The sequence below is a fragment of the Ictalurus furcatus genome, chromosome 11 (genome assembly GCF_023375685.1).
Source record: "Ictalurus furcatus strain D&B chromosome 11, Billie_1.0, whole genome shotgun sequence".
Classification (NCBI taxonomy): domain Eukaryota; kingdom Metazoa; phylum Chordata; class Actinopteri; order Siluriformes; family Ictaluridae; genus Ictalurus; species Ictalurus furcatus.
The window spans coordinates 10710778-10728795 of record NC_071265.1 but is presented as its reverse complement, the minus strand read 5'-3'; the positions used below and the strand labels follow the sequence as shown (position 1 = coordinate 10728795).

At 39.5% G+C, this 18018-nt stretch overlaps 1 protein-coding gene across 2 annotated transcripts in view; it reads right to left on the bottom strand.

Annotated features, from left to right (window-relative positions):
* Positions 1–536: 536 nt before the first annotated feature.
* The window catches only part of dipk1ab (divergent protein kinase domain 1Ab), a 28224-nt gene continuing 10742 nt past the window's right edge, over positions 537–18018 (bottom strand). For both annotated transcript variants that reach the window (XM_053636229.1, XM_053636230.1), the window contains 4 exons: positions 4236–4370; positions 3911–4018; positions 2835–3011; positions 537–1807 (listed from right to left, as the gene is read on the bottom strand). In XM_053636229.1, coding sequence (XP_053492204.1) covers positions 992–1807; positions 2835–3011; positions 3911–4018; positions 4236–4370 — 1236 coding nt within the window. In that variant the 3' untranslated portion in view covers positions 537–991. The remainder of the gene's footprint in view (positions 1808–2834; positions 3012–3910; positions 4019–4235; positions 4371–18018) is intronic.

Sequence of the window (18018 nt, the reverse complement as noted above, 5' to 3'; positions counted from 1 at the left end):
TTGTAAAATACATATTTTTGTAAGTACACAATGTTCTGTATATAACTTATGGGCAGTGGCATATGCAGTTACTGATTAAAAATAACAGGTAAGGCTTTGTTTAGACAAATGTTTTAGTTCCCACTCCCCAGCTTGATTTCTGTCCACTAGTGATCCTGATCTTTCCAACTCAAATCAGAATTACATTCTCACACACGTATGCTACAAGTTCTGCAAATGATCACATGCTTCTAACTTACATAAATATATCATGCCTCATATTTACTGAGGAAAGAAAAAAAGCATTCAAGTCTGCTTTCTCGACTGCTGCTGAAAATGGTTTATACAACAACATACAGTCTCTCTACAAAAATTACATTTGGAATAAATTATTGACAAAGGGTATTAGAACAAGCTTTCTTATAAATCTTCCAAAAATATTTCACCCCTTCTCTACAGTACAGAAACTGGGATGCTTCGGGCAGATTGTTTCAGTGGCAGGTCAGTTTTCTATCAGCCCTGGCAGGATGCCCACTGTGTTTATTTTCTCTCTGTAGTGTGCCTTCTATAACAAGGTATACAGGCAAGCGCTCAGAATAGTGCGTTTGCTCTGATTGTGTATCGTTATCACTGGCTTAATTTTTGAAACCCAATTTTCTCACGTTAGTCATACCTAATTTTCAGCTGTTTCATAGCAGGGCACTATTCGCATACTTGTACTCGTTCACACACAGGGCAATTTAGCATAGCCAATCCAAATAGCAACAAGTTTTTTGGAGGTAGGAGGAAACCAGTGGAAACCCATGTGGGCGCAGGGAGGAACATGACTTCAGGATCAAAACGGTGACCCTGGAGCCAAGAGACAGCAATGATACCCACTGCACCATCGTGATATCTCGCTTGGGAGCCCAGAGTAGCTTAATTTAAGAAACATTTGAATTAGAAAGCCCCGTTTACGATTGGACACCTTTGTAGTTTGATTCCTGTCTACATAACTACAGTAACTTGATTTTCACTTGGAGTCCTTTGTGTGCGAAATCTTCTTCCACAGCAGTGTCTTCAGGTTGTTCAGGATGAGCGAGTGTTCCATCTCCATTTGCTCGGTGGCTCCTCTCAGGGCCATGCATGCATACAACTGCTTTTCCAACTCTTCCTTCACGTCCGGCGGTGCTCCGTGGAGCAGATAGTCCTTCAGCGCACCACACACTTTAGCCAGGTTTGGCTGCGTCACCTCGGTGGTGCAGCGGTGCTTCGTGAGGTCACAGGTGGTGTGGCAATCTACTCCATATAGACAGTCGGTGTCAACTTCACACCGCTGCTCGCGCATCACTTTCTGGAAAGCAGCTTCAGGAGCAATGCGCCTGGCGTCCAGCACCTTCAGGTCATGGCGCTCAGTGTAACCGAAGCACGCTGCATTCACTTCACACATAAGGAAGCTGCCAAATGGCCCGTGGAAGATGTCTTCCACTAGTTCCAAGAGACCGATCGCAATTTTGGCCTTGCGAGGCCATGACGGCGTCACCCACTGATCCATACTCCTGCGCAGGCCTGCTGGAAGCCATAACTCCACGGCCCAGGGTAGGCTGAGGCCATAGAGTGGTGTGTACGGCACCTTCTCCACTACATACAAGTCTCCGCAGAAGCCCAGCAGCCTTGGAGTGTGTTCCCGCCCCTGCAGAATCACCGCCATCAAAAACTCATTCAGCTGCAGTAGAGCCCAGGTTGAGCGTGCCTCTGCCAGAGAGATCTCACCATCCTTGTTGGCATCAGCCACGCCGAGCACGAGCCCCACCAAGTCGTGCAGGTTGGCCTGATCGCCCACCTTCGCCTAAAGGCAGGGTAATGTGCATAGTTAATTATGAATATTGATAATTGTAGGACACCACAGTTACATGAATACATTGTTTAGCTGTTATACTAGATCACAGGTTCCCAACGCTGGTCCTGGAATACCCCGTCCTGTACATTTGAATATTTTCACTGCTAATCAGCTAATTAACAGCCCTACCTGAGGACAAGGGCTACTCCAGGACCACGGTTAGGAAACTGCTAGATGGTTACCTGCCATGTGTATACTGTACATACAAGCACACTAGATAAGCCTTCTCAACTCCAATCCCGAGGATGCTCTACGCTGTGCGGTTTGAAGCGTTTCTCTTGACAGTTGTTTACTCCCAACATGCCTGATCTAATTGATCACAAATTTTCAAGTCTTTCTTGAGTGGGTATATGAGAGGTGACCGTAGATAAAACTTCACAGGACTGGGGTTGAGAACCCCCGTGCTCGATAATGTTAAATCAGTTATGCATTACAGAAGAAAGTGAAAAGAATCCTTCGGAATACTTCTTGATTAACCCTCACTTTCTGTTCACTACTTGGCATTGGATGTGCTGTTGGCATGGGCTATCTCTTTAGAATTACTAAAATGTGCAGTATACTGTATATTATTTACACTTACATTTGCATTTACATGTTCATCAAAAGCAACTTGCAGTTGAGACGGGATTGACATGTTCCATATTTAGTTGTCTCAAATTCCCCTCCACAAGTGTATCTCACCACAGCTACCAATCTAAGAGGGTGAGGGCTACCATGTGCTTCCACTGAGACACGCCTGAAGCCACCACATTTGCTACCAACTGCTGCTCAGGCAATATCAAAAGGGCAGCTAAACACACTTAGAGGAGAGCAACAAGACATGGGCTCATAGATGCCTGTGACTGGCTAATGTGTCTCTGATTGACAAAGGAGATATTAATGCCATTCTTCCCAAGCACGGCTAATTATGCTCTTTTGGACTCTCTAGGAGTACTTGTAATTCCTCCATTAGAATTTTAAAGTACTTTGCTCTCACCTTTAGATGGCTCAGGACCATCTCTCTGAACTTCTCCACAGATGTGCCTTTAGTGGGCCTATTAAAGGCTGCAGATTCTCTCCGTGGTTCCAGCTCTGCTTCCAGGTCATAGTGAGGAACGTCCTCCATGTGGCATTTAATGATACCCTCCAAATCTCCCCAGCTACCAGAATACACCTGGAACGTACACACACACACACACACAATCTATTACAGCCCTACAGATCTCCTAGAATTCTTTCATGCAGTCTTTAGACAGAACAGCGGTCGTGGAGAAAATTTCAAAAGGACAGGCTGTTCTGTTACTCTGAAATTAGATGTGTCCAAAACAGGAGGTAATAGGCTACCTCAATGCTTTGCTGTCTCATAAGTCAGTTGTCTTTATAAGGCAAAGCTTTGACAGCTACTGTATGAAGGTACCTGCAAGAAAATGTTTTGAGACAGGCACCACTATGTTGCTAGGCTACATACAGTATGCTAAAGGTCACCAAGTCTAAAGTTCGTTAGACGTGACGGAATAACGCGTCACTGGGGACAGAACAGATATTTGGTGCTTGAAATGAAACTTTTAAGTCGTTAATTGTCCAGTAACTGCTTTATGGTGGTCAAGGAAACGCTGGGCACAAGCGGGTATTTCACCAGGATGGGATGCCACATGCACACATACATTCACATTCAGAAGCAATTTAGTATAGCCAATCCACCTATCAGCAAGTTTATAGAGAGTGGGAGGAAACCAGAGAACCTGGAGCAAACCCACGTGCCACCTGTAAAATCTAATATTACAAATAACTTATTTGTCCACAAACTTCTCCCCTTCTTCCCACTGTTCAGCTGGGGTTTTTTACAAACTGAATTGTTCACAGGATTATGGGATATGTAGGAAAGCAAAGGATGGCATCAAAATGTTGCCAGATGAAGGTACCTCAGGAGGTTGTATTATGTACAAATATTTGAATCTCAATAACGATGCCTTCCTGCCTTTGTCTTAAGGTTTTTAACATACAAGGTGGTTGAATGATTCAGACTACAAGCATGTGTGTGTGTGGAAATAAGTACCAATTAGATATTCTGACCTGGTTACTGGATTTGGCAGACAGGCATTTCCCAAAATACAGTGTCTCCTTCTCACATAAGCTGCTGCAGGCTGTACCATCGATCACCCCCTTCTGGAACTTATCACACTGAAATAAACACACACACACACACACACACACACACACACACACACTCTCTTACACTTCACATCAGAGAAACACCACTGTTTGCCTCTGCACTGTATTTTCTGACAGGTTAAACTGTAGTCATGTTCCAGCAGATGGCTCCCTCATCACGATTATCGCCTCTCGGAGGAGCTCAGATATGCTGGCCTTGGGTGTGAAATGTTGGGGCTGAACTCACAATAGAGTTTTTGCACTCATGTCCACGGCACAGCTCTGTATAGGAGGAGTACTGGACATATATCACCCAGCTTCCTACAAACACGGCCAGCCAGGAGAAGAACAGGTACTTCATGTGCAAGTAAGAGAACCGAGCCTAGACACAAGACAGAAAGAAAGAACAGAGAATATTATGAGATGGTCATACTAAACTGCCATTTTCAGTAAAGAAATGAAATGAATAAATAAAAAAATAAATCCACCCTGAATGATTAGAATATATATCATTTAAAATGAACAGATGATTTTCACTGGCATCCAATATTTATTTTGTAATGTAATGTCCGAGTTGACTTTTTTTTTTTTTTTAATTTAATTTAATTAAATTTAATTTAAACTACTTGCTTTGACATGTTGGTCTACTTTGTCTTTGGTAACAGTTTCCTGAATTACCCACAATGCCATTTGAGTACCTGCTGATAGTGGTGCCAGTGAGAATTAGGACTTGCTCCATCTGTCTCGCACTACCTCATTTGTACGCTCTGCTCAAACAGATAAAGCTCAAAAGCTTCAACGTTCCTGCTAATAACATGGTCAACACAATCGTGCTCGTCATCTCAGAACGTTCAGAGTCTAGCGTTTGCGGTCTCCACAACTTCTCAAATGAATTTCTTTCTTTTATTTCCTCATTAATATGATGTTTAACCTGCTGGAAATCGGTAAGAGTAAGAAAAACTGACAGCCATCACAAGTTGGAAAATTTTGCAATTGTCCCCCTGTGACATCAGTGGCAGACAACTTCTCATATGAATAATTAAAAAAAAAAAAATGCAGCAATCAACTAATTAGCACCAGAAATCACAAAATATATCAAATATTTCAATAGAAATGTATTTAATTCAGGTTTCAGGATGGAGTTTTCCTTCAAAGCCTAATCAGTAGTAGCTGCATAAACACAGAGTGAGACACCCAGCAAGCAGATGCATAAATATTAAGACATTTAATAGTCATATTTTTGGGTACATTATTGCTATAGATAGCACCAGTGAAAATGTGACATGAAATTTTTACTCGGATCTCACCTAAAATGCTGTGTAATAGAAATTAAACTCCAAGTCGGATTTCTGCGGGAAAAAAATAAACAACTATACAAAGAACAGCAAGTGCGTTGTACCCTACTGACAGAAGAAAAACAGAACCGAGGTTGATTTGTTATTCTTGGATGTCAAGTCCAGATTTGATTGTGAGGAAACCAGTTATGAAGTGTTTCTCTGCTCTAACTATTGAGCCCTCAGTTTACAACACTGCAGTGAGAAGCGTTTTAGAAAGCCTAATACAAACGAGAAGCTGGTGAGACAAAGCACTGAACATTTGGGAGCACATTCCCCTGAAGACATCTCTGTCTTCAGTGACCTGACACGCTCCTGTCTGAAAAACCAGATCTGACATTATCGCTCCTCCGGCACTGACAAGTGGAAAAGGGGCCTTGTAGTGCAGCACAACAGCTTCCAGCACTGATGACTATTATTAAGTATTATTGAGAGAGAGAGAGAGAGAAAGGGAGAGAGAGAGAGAGAGAGAGAGAGAGAGAGAGAGAGAGAGAAGTGAGTGTGTAAGAGAGAGAGAGAGAGAGAAGTGAGTGTGTAAGAGAGAGAGAGAGAGAGCGAGAGAGAGAGAGAGAGTGTGTATAAGAGAGAGCGGGGCAGCTGTGGCTCAGGTGGTAGAGTGGGTTGTCCACTAATCTTAAGGTTGGAGGTTCGATTGCCGGCCCGCATGACTCCACATACTGAAGTGTCCTTGGGCAAGACACTGACCCCAAGTTGCTCCCGATGGCAAGTTAGCTCCTTGCATGGCAGTAATGCTACCATTGGTGTGTGTGTGTGTGTGTGTGTGTGTGTGTGTGTGTGTGAGAATGAGACACAATGTAAAGCGCTTTGGATAAAAGCGCTATATAAGTGCGCCATTCACCATTTACAGAGAGAGAGAGAAAAAGAGAGAGGGAGTGTAAGAGAGAGAGCAGCTTCATTTATTTCCTGACAGCAATCGAGTGGTTTGGAGGAGTAAGAGGTAGGTCTCTGCTCCAGTTGTTACTGTACTTAATCTTCGCCACCTGTGAGCCATGCCTGCACAATAAAACAGTTCTTGGCATAAAAGCACTCGCCTGCAGCAAGAGCAGAAAACAGCAGCGAACAACCTAATAAAGGTGACAGTGTTTTCTGACAGCATATTGAATAGACAGGATGACAGATGAGAGACAGAACAAGTTGTACTGAGGAGGTGAGAGTCGGGCTGTTACCAACAGATGCGAAGGTGATAACACTCAACATGATGCGAAAGCAGAAGGCTATATTCCTATTATAGTGCGCCATATGCCACAGAAATCTAAAGCCTCAATGATGTTAGCGTTATTGCAATATTTATAAAGGGGAATAAATTATTAACATCAATGCCTTTCTGAATGGACACCTCTAATTCTTAGAAAAAACTGAATATTAAAACCTGCCTCGTGCAACAAGAAAGCTGCACATTAAGTACTTAAGACTGCAGTAGGATAGATCATTATTTTAAAAATGCTATGAAATGGGATCCATTCCGGGGGGTATTCCTGTCTCCATCTCAGTGTTCCCGGGACAGGTTCGAGATCCACCACGACCCTGAACCGGCCATAAAGAGGTTACTGAAATGAACGAAAAATTACTTTTCACATTTCAGAAGATTATATACACATCAGCATGCAGCTATAGTAAATTTATTATTTATAGAAAATTCATATTAAAGAGGGTGCGGGAAAAAAGATCAATCATTGGCCTAATGGTTTCCATTAAACACTTGCTTATTCTTTCTTCAGTTACAGCTGTTAAAGATGAAAGACCTAAAATATCAGGACAGATTTTTTTTTTGTCCTGGTTCATCATCCAGTCATCAAAACCATCATACTACAAGATTTGTCCACTTAATAAGCAAAAAAAACCAAAAACACAACCTTTTCAGACTTTGCTCACGATTCCCAACAAACAAATTCTCACAGAATAAGCAAATGTAACTGCAGATCAAAACAAACATGGTGTAAAATTGTTCGGCTACTTCACACAACGTCAAGGTTACGTTGTGTTTTCACGAGACGTCAGTGTTCTACCCACACTACAGGATGAGGAGTCAGAAATACTGAACATGTTTTTAAACTGGACTCGGAGTAGATCAGAGGTGTTAAGATCTTCACATCAAAAATACACCATAAATGCACAGCACAATTGATTCTAGGCCTTTCTATTTGGTTTAAGCACTTTGACTCAAGTCCAGGGCAAACATTTGTTATTATTACAGCTGCACTAAAATGATTGCTCGCTGTAAATGATCTCAGCATATATAAACATACATCATCACCGATGACACATTAAATTATGCTTACAGCAGAGGATTAGCAGACAAATCACAGACTTGAAGGAGCCTCTTTCATTCATTAGTTAATGATTATCTGTCCCGGGTTTGACAGTGATGTATGTCTCCACTCATGTGCTTTTTGCTTGTCCTAGCCTTATGCAAAGAGGTTGTAAATCAGGCCTCCAGCTTCTTAAAACATGTTGATAATGTATCCGCAGAAAAATCTTTTAAACATTTTAATCGGCCCTCTGTTTTAAGAGGTTGTGATTTAACTGCCACTACTTGATAATGAACTTATCTTGGAGACTGGAGCGTCTTCGTTCATTTTCTTGAATGATGCTCAAGCATTATAATTGAACATGCCAATGGGAAGTTGACTGATTTGCGTTTTAAGTAAGGCACTACGATGCCATTACAGAAGTGTTCAAGTCTCTATTAAAAACATCGCCTCATGCTATTACAAATAGGACATGGTTTAAGAATATCATTGTGATAATGCCATGTTGGAGAGAAGTTAGTGTAGCAACAAAAACCGTACAAATGGAGGGTTGAAGTTTGAAGACAGAGACAGAGGGGGAAGATTCATTCCAACACCTGAGTGCCAGGACAGAGACAAGACTTGATGCATGTAATTAGGAGGGCTGAGAATAAATACACAGTGTATCATCCTTCCTCGTTTCCTTCACTGGCAGAATAGATCTAGCAGTCAGATTCAGTCCGTCAGTCTGTTAATTTAATCTAATCTCCCTCCCTTTTTCTTCCCCTTGTGGCTCCACTAATGACAGGCCATTGCTTCCTGTCTCCCCTGAGCACTCAGAGAGATGCTAATGTAGCCATCACTATTCCATCTTACTTTCCCCTTCTGCTCATTCCCCTAAACCCCCATTAAGTATCTTTCTGCTTCCCCCCCACTTCTCTCTCTCTGAATCACTTAGGCATGCTGACAGATATGGGTGGTCTGGCATCCTGTGCTCTCCTTCATTCTCCCACATAATCCAGTGTACTTGTCACTACAGGATTAACGTGTGGGAGAGTGTTGCAGAACTTTTCACCAGACGGTACGACATAGTACAGTTACCAATCCAAGTCCAGAATTATCCATACCCTAGTGTAGTGCATGCCCATGAAAGTAGTTAGCGTTCTCTGAAAATGGCAGGGTGGTGACATCATTTCCCACATGACACTAATGTTAACACAAAGGGAAAATAATCACAATTACCACATTTCAACTGGGAAACCTCCAAAGATGAAATTGTCAGAGCTTTCTGACCAAACCAATTTCTCATGTTTAAAAAAAAATTTTTTTTTTATATATTATATAAAAATATAATTCAGTTTATTTTGAATTGCAAATGATAAATAGCACCACCCATTTTCATTCATTCATTTTCAATAACCATTTTTCCTAGTCTTTGAGCCTATTCCACAAGGAACACTGGAATGCACCCTTTATGGGACACCAGCCCATTACAGTGCTCCATGCTCGTACACATCTAGGGGCAATTTAGAGTCACCAATCCACTGGTATGATATTGGAAAGTGGAAGGAAACTGGAAAGCCCAGTGGAAACTCACATGCACATGGGGAGTACACAGACAGTAATCCGAGCTCAGGCTAGAACCATAACACTGGAGTTATGAGGTGGCAACACTACCTGCAGCACCACTATACTGTTGTTTACTGAAGTAATGGCCTATGACGAGTTTGTGGTGACCGTCCTTGAACAATCAGTGGTGTACACTATTTCTATATGTCTTTGTTCAGTACTCTCCTGGCAAGAAGGGCAACCGAATTCAACTTGGATATCTTGGCAATAAAAGTAACAACAAAGCAGGATACCACAGATTTGTTTCCATACTGTGACATACCACACTGTCTGGTAAACATGAGCTATTAGTGTGACGGTTTGAAAGAGGAGGAGATCTTCCAGCTCTGTTTATTGGAGAGATTCGGAGTGGCCTTGAAAAGGTCAAAATAACTGGAAAAAAAAATCCCCATTGCTTTTAGATTGCACATAGTAATTCGACCCGATAACAAACTACTATCCTGTGACATTTCTATGAAGCCTGTCCTTACCCTGTATACAAATACCAAAAGTGTTCTGGTGAAGCTAAAAGTGTAAAAATACTAAATCTTTTTGTGCTTGGCTTAATTTGTCTAAGGAACATGAACAATAATTAAAAAAAAAAAAAAAAAAAAAATATATCAAGCAACATATATTCATAAAGCACATTTAAATGACCAAGTGTGCTACACAATAAAATAGTCATTTTCTTCAAGAAAATAAAATGCAAAAAATTTTCCTGAAGTACAGCCCCCTCTGAAAGTATTGGAACAACTAAGCCAATTCTATTGTTTTTGCTATACACTGAAGACATTTAGGTTTGAGATCAAATGTTGAATGAGACAATAGATCAGAATTTCAGTTTTCATTTCCTGATATATACATATAGCTGTGAAACAACTTGGAACATGGCTACCTTTTGTTTGAACCCAGCCCCCTGTGATCAAAAATATTGGAACATGCAACTGATAGGCATTTCTTGCTGCCAAGGTGTGTCCTGTTAGATTGATTGTTTAAAGAATTCATAGTTCTGAAAGTCTTTTATTGGTTTGAGGCCTAGGTTTCATCTGTGAAGACTGCATTTGTTGTTAAAAAGGATAAAACAAAAATGAAGAACAGAGAGTGGTCTTTGAGAGGAAAGCAAGCCATGTTGAAGCTGAGAAAAGAGAGAAAATTGAGTCATTGCACAAGCATTGGGCATAGCAATACAGCGATTTGGCTATAATTACAGCCCAAGTCTATTGGGATATGCCTCTATCAGCTTTCCACACCTGGATTCTGATACACTATATGGCCAAAAGTATGTGGACACCTGACCATTACACCCATATGCTGACCTTCTCCAAACTGTTCCCACAAAGTTATCGTTAGGATTTCCCTTTACCGGAACTAAGAGATCCAAACCGGTTTCATCATGACAATGATCTAGGAGAATCTAGTAGAAAGCATTCCCAGATGAGTGGAGGTTATTATAACAGCAAAGGGGGGCACCAACTCTGTGTTAATGGCCATGGTTTTGGAATGGTCACTTACGGGTGTGATGGTCAGGTGTCCACTTTCTTTAGCCACACAGTGTATTTTTTCCCCATTCTTTTTGGCAAAATTGCTCAAGCTCTATTAGAATGGATGGAGACCAATGGTTAACAGCAACTGCCAAGTCTTGCAATAGATTCTCAATCAGACTGAGGTTTGGGCTTTGACTGGGCCATTCGAACATATTCAGGTTCTTGCTTTTGAACCACTCCAGTGTAGCTTTGGCAGCATGATTAAAGCCATTGTCCTGTTGGAAGGTGAACCTCTACCCCAGGCCCATGTCTCTGTAAAAGGTTTTCTTCTAGGATTGTCCTGTATTCAGCTCCATTCATGTTGCCTTCAGCTATAACCAGTTTACCAGTCCCTGCTGAAAAATAGGTCAAGTGACACTTTAATTGCCACATGTGCACTCCATTCAACTAATTACAAGATATCTAAAGGCAACTAATTGCAGCAGAGCTAATTTTGAGTTTTCACACCTATAGGGGTTAATTATGATGTATTATTTACAAAAAAACTTAATTTTTGTAAAATTTGTAAATCATTTTGCAAAGTATGTTGATGTCTGCACCAACTTTAATATTATGGGCTAGATCATGTAGATTCATACATATACGTATATCCCAGTTAAGCCCTTTTCAGTTCCAGGTTGTAACAGTACAAAATTAGTCACACTGGATGTCCTTAATCATGGTACCAACCATAGTTAGACCAAAAACCAAACTACAGAGGTTAACCTTAATAGCTTTAAGCCACTTGGGTTGACTGATTGCTCTCTGGTGTTTTGAGGTGTTACCATGGCAACGCTCACTTAATTAGAGGAATAAGTTCTCTGTTCCATGTTGTGTTCTTGCTGGTCAGTGAATAAATGTGTATCGAAAGTGCTGCTCTCCTGCTTCAGAGTATTTACTGCCTTTGTGACCGAGTCAATGTAAAACATATATTACACACACACACACACACACACACACACACACACACACACACACACACACACACACACACACACACACAGAGAAAAACACACTGTTGGGCAGATTCTGAGTTTTTTTTTCTATTAATTGTAAAAGCCAGGGCCAAATAAAGAAAAGCAAAAAAACATTCATAATAGTGCTGGAAGTATAGTAGAGTGTAAGTGAATTTGAGCCAAGCACACTTTGTATTACAACTTCAACAGCACAAAAACCTCCATCAAGCTCTTTCAGATGATGCTCTGCTGGGACATTTAGATGGAAATACACAAACTGTAGATAAAAGTGAATTAACTTCACTCAACCTTGTAATTCCTTACATTTATATAGCACTTTTCTAGACACTCAAAGCCGTTAGTACTAGATTTCCAGTATTTTACAGAAAGTGGCTCAAGAGTTTGATTCAGAGGAAATGCATACACATTTTCAAGTCATTAAGAAAGGTTATTACATTAAGCTTCAAATAATTTGGACACAACAGGAACAGGGTATACAATGCCAAGGATATCTGACAGTTTTACAGTTGAGGAAATACACTACAGGTGAATTGGGTAAATTTTTTAAAACTGTATAGTAAATTCTTTATCTGTCAATTTCTGGTATTTCTACAAGCATTTTTTAGGTACTGACTAAGTAAATACACATATTTCCAAAAATCTACTTATTTTATGTTGTTAGAATAAAAATGTTTATTTCACTGTGAAGACACTCAAGAAAAAGTGTTTTACAGAAAGGAAAGATCATTCCATCAATATCATTTTGTACTGGTTAATCAACAGAATAGCATGCAATGTTAAAAAATATTTTAATAAAAATTTAGTTTTCATGTTTCAGTTAAAAAAATATCTACGGTAAATCAACAATAACCAACATTTTAGGAAAATCCTCTGCAATATCCTTCTAAATATGGAGGAGAACGAACATGTAAAATTTCATGAATGCATGTGGTCTAGATACAGAGGTTTTTGGTTCTGAATATTAAAAATATATATATTTTGAGAAAATGGTTTTAAAAATACAAATGTAGTTTGATGCATTTACACTCTAGTTAGTCAGATGTATATGGTTTATATATACGAAATTGACATCTATACCATAATGACACAAACTGACTAACGAGGAAACAAGCTTTTTAAAAAATGTTCCATATATTTAATAATATATAGACAATAAGAGAATTTAAGAGAATTTTTCAATAATAAAACTATTAAATGCTAAACTTCAATGTTCAAATGTTACAAAATTCAATGTTATCCTCTTTGAAAATGTAAGCAGATACCCTGATACACCAAAAACTGTAATGTAAAAGGTTGCATGGTCATCATACTGTGAATTTTTCCTATTCCATTTTTCCACTACCAAATGCAAATAGGTTTATTTTTTTTAGATTTTAACATACAGTATATCTGATGAATTTTTTTATAGCATTAGATAAGCTGGTTTAATACAATTATTTTATTCATATTTAGAAGAAACCTATCCCAGGAACACTGGGCACAAGGCAAGAGAACTGCAACCCTGGATGAGATGTCAGTCCATTGTATAGCACCATACACACACACACACACACACACACACACACACACACACACACACACACACACACACACACACACACACACACACACACACACACACACACACTTACTTATTCACACCTACGGCTAATTTACTGTAGCTTTCTCTATGTAAACCTGGAGTGAACCGGAGAACCGAAAGAAAATCCACACAAACATTGGGAGAACATGCGAAACTCCATGCAAACAGTAACCCAAACCCAGTATTAAACCAGACACCCTGGAGCTGAGAGATGGTGATACTGTGCCACCATGGTTTAATAATAATGATGCAACTTTGTTGAATACCTTGCATTCTGAACATGAACAGAAGCAACAGATCTTGCCTTGGCCATTGCTTTAAGTCTTTACAATAATTTTCAACATGTAAAACATATTGCGTGCTGGCATTAACATTATGGGATAAATACCTTGTTATTTTTAGAGCATTGCTGCTTCCCAAGATCCTTATTCAGTGGTGTGAACACTGCAACTGTGTTCAACTTAAACATTATGATTAAATTTTTTTTGTATTTTTTTTGTGATAAGTCTTCAAGAAACAATTTGCAGACATGAATTTGCCAGTAATGAAATCTCACATGAACACTATTTTAAAAAATAGTTTTTTAAATAATAATCGGTGGTGTTAAACTCTAAGGACATGCTGTCATGGCGTAAATACTTCCCACAATATATCGATCCCTGAGTGGTCAATCAAGCAGCATCCATCTCCAGACCATTATAGGTGTAACATTACAAAATAGTGCACAAAAGCAATACATAGGCTACGTGACCTATTCCATTAATGTGTGGAGAATTTAACTTCATCCCTGCTAATGTGGATTGTTTATCTTCAGGGTAGTGGTGTTCAAGACTGAAGAAGAGCTAATCAATGACAGGTTATTGATCTGAGGTTGTTCATTCTGCTTTTCATTAATAGAAGCAAGAGAGAAGAGGCGAGGCTGTAACGGCACAGATACATCCAGACCTCACTGCACCTCAAAGGCTTATATCCATCACTTTTAATGAAACTGTGTGAAAGATTTAGAGGACATCTACTGACCAAATGCCAAGCCTACAGACTTTGAGGTTCTATAGGATTTACTTGTAATTTTAATTGTACTCCAACAGCACAACTAATAATACATTGGCATTGCTTGGCAAACTGTAATCCTACATTGGCACTGAAAGATTTTATTTCTCTCCATTTACAACAAACATATTTTTCCCCCTCAATTAACAAGAAATGCACTACCCTCAATATTCATATTTGAATACTGAACTTTGACACCAACAGTTGCAAGACTTACTAGCAGATCCCGTGATGAAATTGTGGGATTCTTGGAGACTTTTTGAATCAGGTGGTCTGAATTAGGCTGAATTTACTGAGACGGCCAGACCTGCATAAATCGGCAGTCGTTTGAAATCTGTGCCACTTGTAGATTATTTTCCTTACAGTGGAATGACGCATTTCAAATAATTGGGAGAGCTTTTTAAATCCGTTGCCAGACTCATAGGCATCCACAACCTTTTTTCTGAAGGCCTTACAGAACTCTTAAGATCTTGGCAAGACGACAGCACAAACATCAATAGCAAAGGGAACACCAGACACTAGATATGAGAGGGGTATAAATAAGACCGGTTCCACCTGCACTCCCTTAGAAGGTTTTGATCACTGGTACCCAATCTTGATCACCTGATTTTAATTTTATGGATTTGAAGTTGTGATAAACGTAGGGGTGAACTTACTGTTTCCATATGACTGATCTGTTTTTTTATTCATTTAAATTGTGAAAATTAGTACAAAATGTCAATTTTATTTGTCATTTCATAGAGTGTATCAACTTTATTAATAGGCAATGTTTCAAAGAGGATCAACTGTCTGCTTGTCCAAATATGTAAAAAAAAATATATATATATATTTTTTTTTTCATGGGGTGTACTTATTTTTTTTGACATGACTGTATACATCCAAAAACAAGTTTTTGGAAGTCTTTTATTGAGGCTCCTACATTTTGATAAACTAGTGTGCCGCTGCTCTTTAACACTGGCCAAACTCAGACACAGAGCATGAAGCGTAGCACAGTCACTAGATTCTGTTCGTCAATCAGACTGCAATCTTCAAGGTTCTGAAGCTTGTGACCAGGAAAGTGTAAAAATGTCAGACACTTTGTTAACTGTCAGCTGAGACAAGGCTAAACTGAATCTCTTTGATTCATAAATATGAAACAAACTTATTATGGTCACATGATTAATAGCAACAGTCTGGATGGATGAAAGTGTGTGTTAAACTACCAGGGTTAAAATGTTAAGATGGCTTACTTATATCATTTGGCAGAGGATAAAATGGGCTACAAGCAGCATACCAGAATGATGCTCAGGACAGGTGGGCCTTTAAGGTGATGTTTAGGACCCACCAAAAACTATATTTTGCATTTATTCAGGTTGTATTTGCTTTATATTGTATTTCGTTTGAAGATCTAATGCTATTTAGTATGAGATCTACATAAAAACAGATTTTTTTTTTTTTAAAGGATAAGCTAACCAAGCACTCATCAGGTCATAATTTTATACATGAAACATTTAGTCCTCGAGATAAGCAATATCTCAAATTAAGATGCTCTATGCTCTGATTAAAAAGGTCCTATGTACAAAAAAAAAAAAAAAAAAGACCCTTTATATGGACTTCCATAGTTTTTTCTGTATTTACATCCCAACTTATACATTTGTCCACTAGTTATGGAGACTAGGTATGTTTTTTTGTTTTTTAATTCAAGCTATATCTGAAGATCACATGTTTAAATACAAGGATTTGTATTCTTGCATGTTAAAAAGCCACATGGCACTGAGAAGGAAGTAATCCCTGAGGAGATTTGCATACATCATTTAAACAATCCTTGCTGATTTGCAGTTAAGCTAAAAATGGCTTGTTTGGGTTGACAGCAACACAGGAGGACCAACATCCTGATAGACTCTCAGACACACACTGTGCTCTGGGACTGTAATCTACCCCCTGTGGGCCACAAGTCACACAGTTTTTCCACTCAGCTCTCTCGATGACTGGAGTGGGATTTCAGAAATGCGTCACACTGCAGGTATGTACCATCTAGCAGGTCCGTTGCATTTGCTTTTCATTCACAATATCTTCTGCTACTGGGAGAGATATGAAAAGAAAGAAGTATTGCGTTCATATTCGCTTTTGCCTCCTCCTTATCAGCCATACATAATTCATGTTCATAAAGTGATTCCTCTGTGCCCTCTCCCTAATGGCCCCCTCCTCATCAGAGTGATGAACGATCGAACGATAGCCAAAGAAACAGGAGGAATGATGGAGGAAAAGAGAGGTGATGAACGAGTAAGAGCACAGTATAAAGCAGAAATGCAGTGGGACTGCTTTCTGTAAATATGAAAGGAAACACGGGGGTTCTCAGAGTGTGCTAGGGTCCATATATTTGTGAGAAAATGAGAAAGATAAAGATGGGTCCGGATTTGAGAGAGATAATTGCTGATTGTGCTACATATTAGCAAAACACAAATAGCGGCGCGGCAATAACAATAATTAGCTTCTTCGCTCTGCACCCTTTGCTTCATACACAATCTGAATGGTGCAATTTGCCATAAAAGGGGGGTGGGAGTCATATTTCCTTTGGGAAGGAGATGCACTGAATGGGACATGCTCTTATCTTGCACTGTGAAATGTAATGACTCAATTTGCTTCCCAGATGGATCCTTGGCAAATAATTGTGGTTGCAGAAGGCCGTGTCAGAACAACTTGTCGGCAAAAATAACGTACAACATCCTTGCCTTCCCACAGTGGTGGTACCATCTTGTGCTTGAAGCAAAAAGCATACACAAAGTGATTATTTATAAGATAAACAAAATTATTCTCTACATTTTTTTTTTTAAGAAAGGAAGATTTAAAGATTTCCCAGCAAGGTTGCCAGATCTAGGTGACAAAACTAGCCCAACATCCATTGAAGTCTACACTATATGGTCTGCACGTACTATATGGCCAAGTATGTGAACACTTGACCATCACAGACATATCTGGGTCTTTCCTAAACTGTTGCTACAAACTTTGAAGGACACAATCGTATAGGATGTCTTTCTAGGCTGTACATTACAATTTCCCTTCACTGAAACTAAGACCCAAACTTTTCCAGCATGACAATGCCCCTGTGCACAAAGCGAGCTCCATTAAGACATAGTTTTCCAAGGTTGGCATGAAGAACTTGGGTGGCCTTAACACAGCCCTGACCTCATGAACTAGAACACAAATGTGCACCAGGTCTCCGCACCCAAAATCAGTGACCTGGCCTCACTAATGTTCTTGTGGCTGAATGGGCAAATCCTCACAGCCACACTCCAACATCTAGTGGAAAGGCTTCCCAGAAGAGTGGAAGTTATTATAACAGCAAAGGGGGGCCAAATCTGAAACAGGATGTTCAACAAGCACATATGGGTGTGATGGTCAGGTGTCCACATACTTTTGGCCATAGTGTAGTTCAAAAGCAACCCAATGGTCCTGTCAAATTCCACTGCAACTGTATTGCCATATTTACACTGAAATATGCTACATGTTTTAAATAAACCCTGCAATTTTAATATAATAAACAGCTCTTTCATCAAGCTCCTAAGAATATTCTTACATACTGTATACTGTCAAATACAGAATACCTCTAAGAATGAGTACACCAATCCTAGGATGTACACTATACATATGTATACAGTAAAAGTTGTCTACTATATTTTATTTCATGTGCATTTATCATAGATACAAATCTTATTTTTTCTAATACA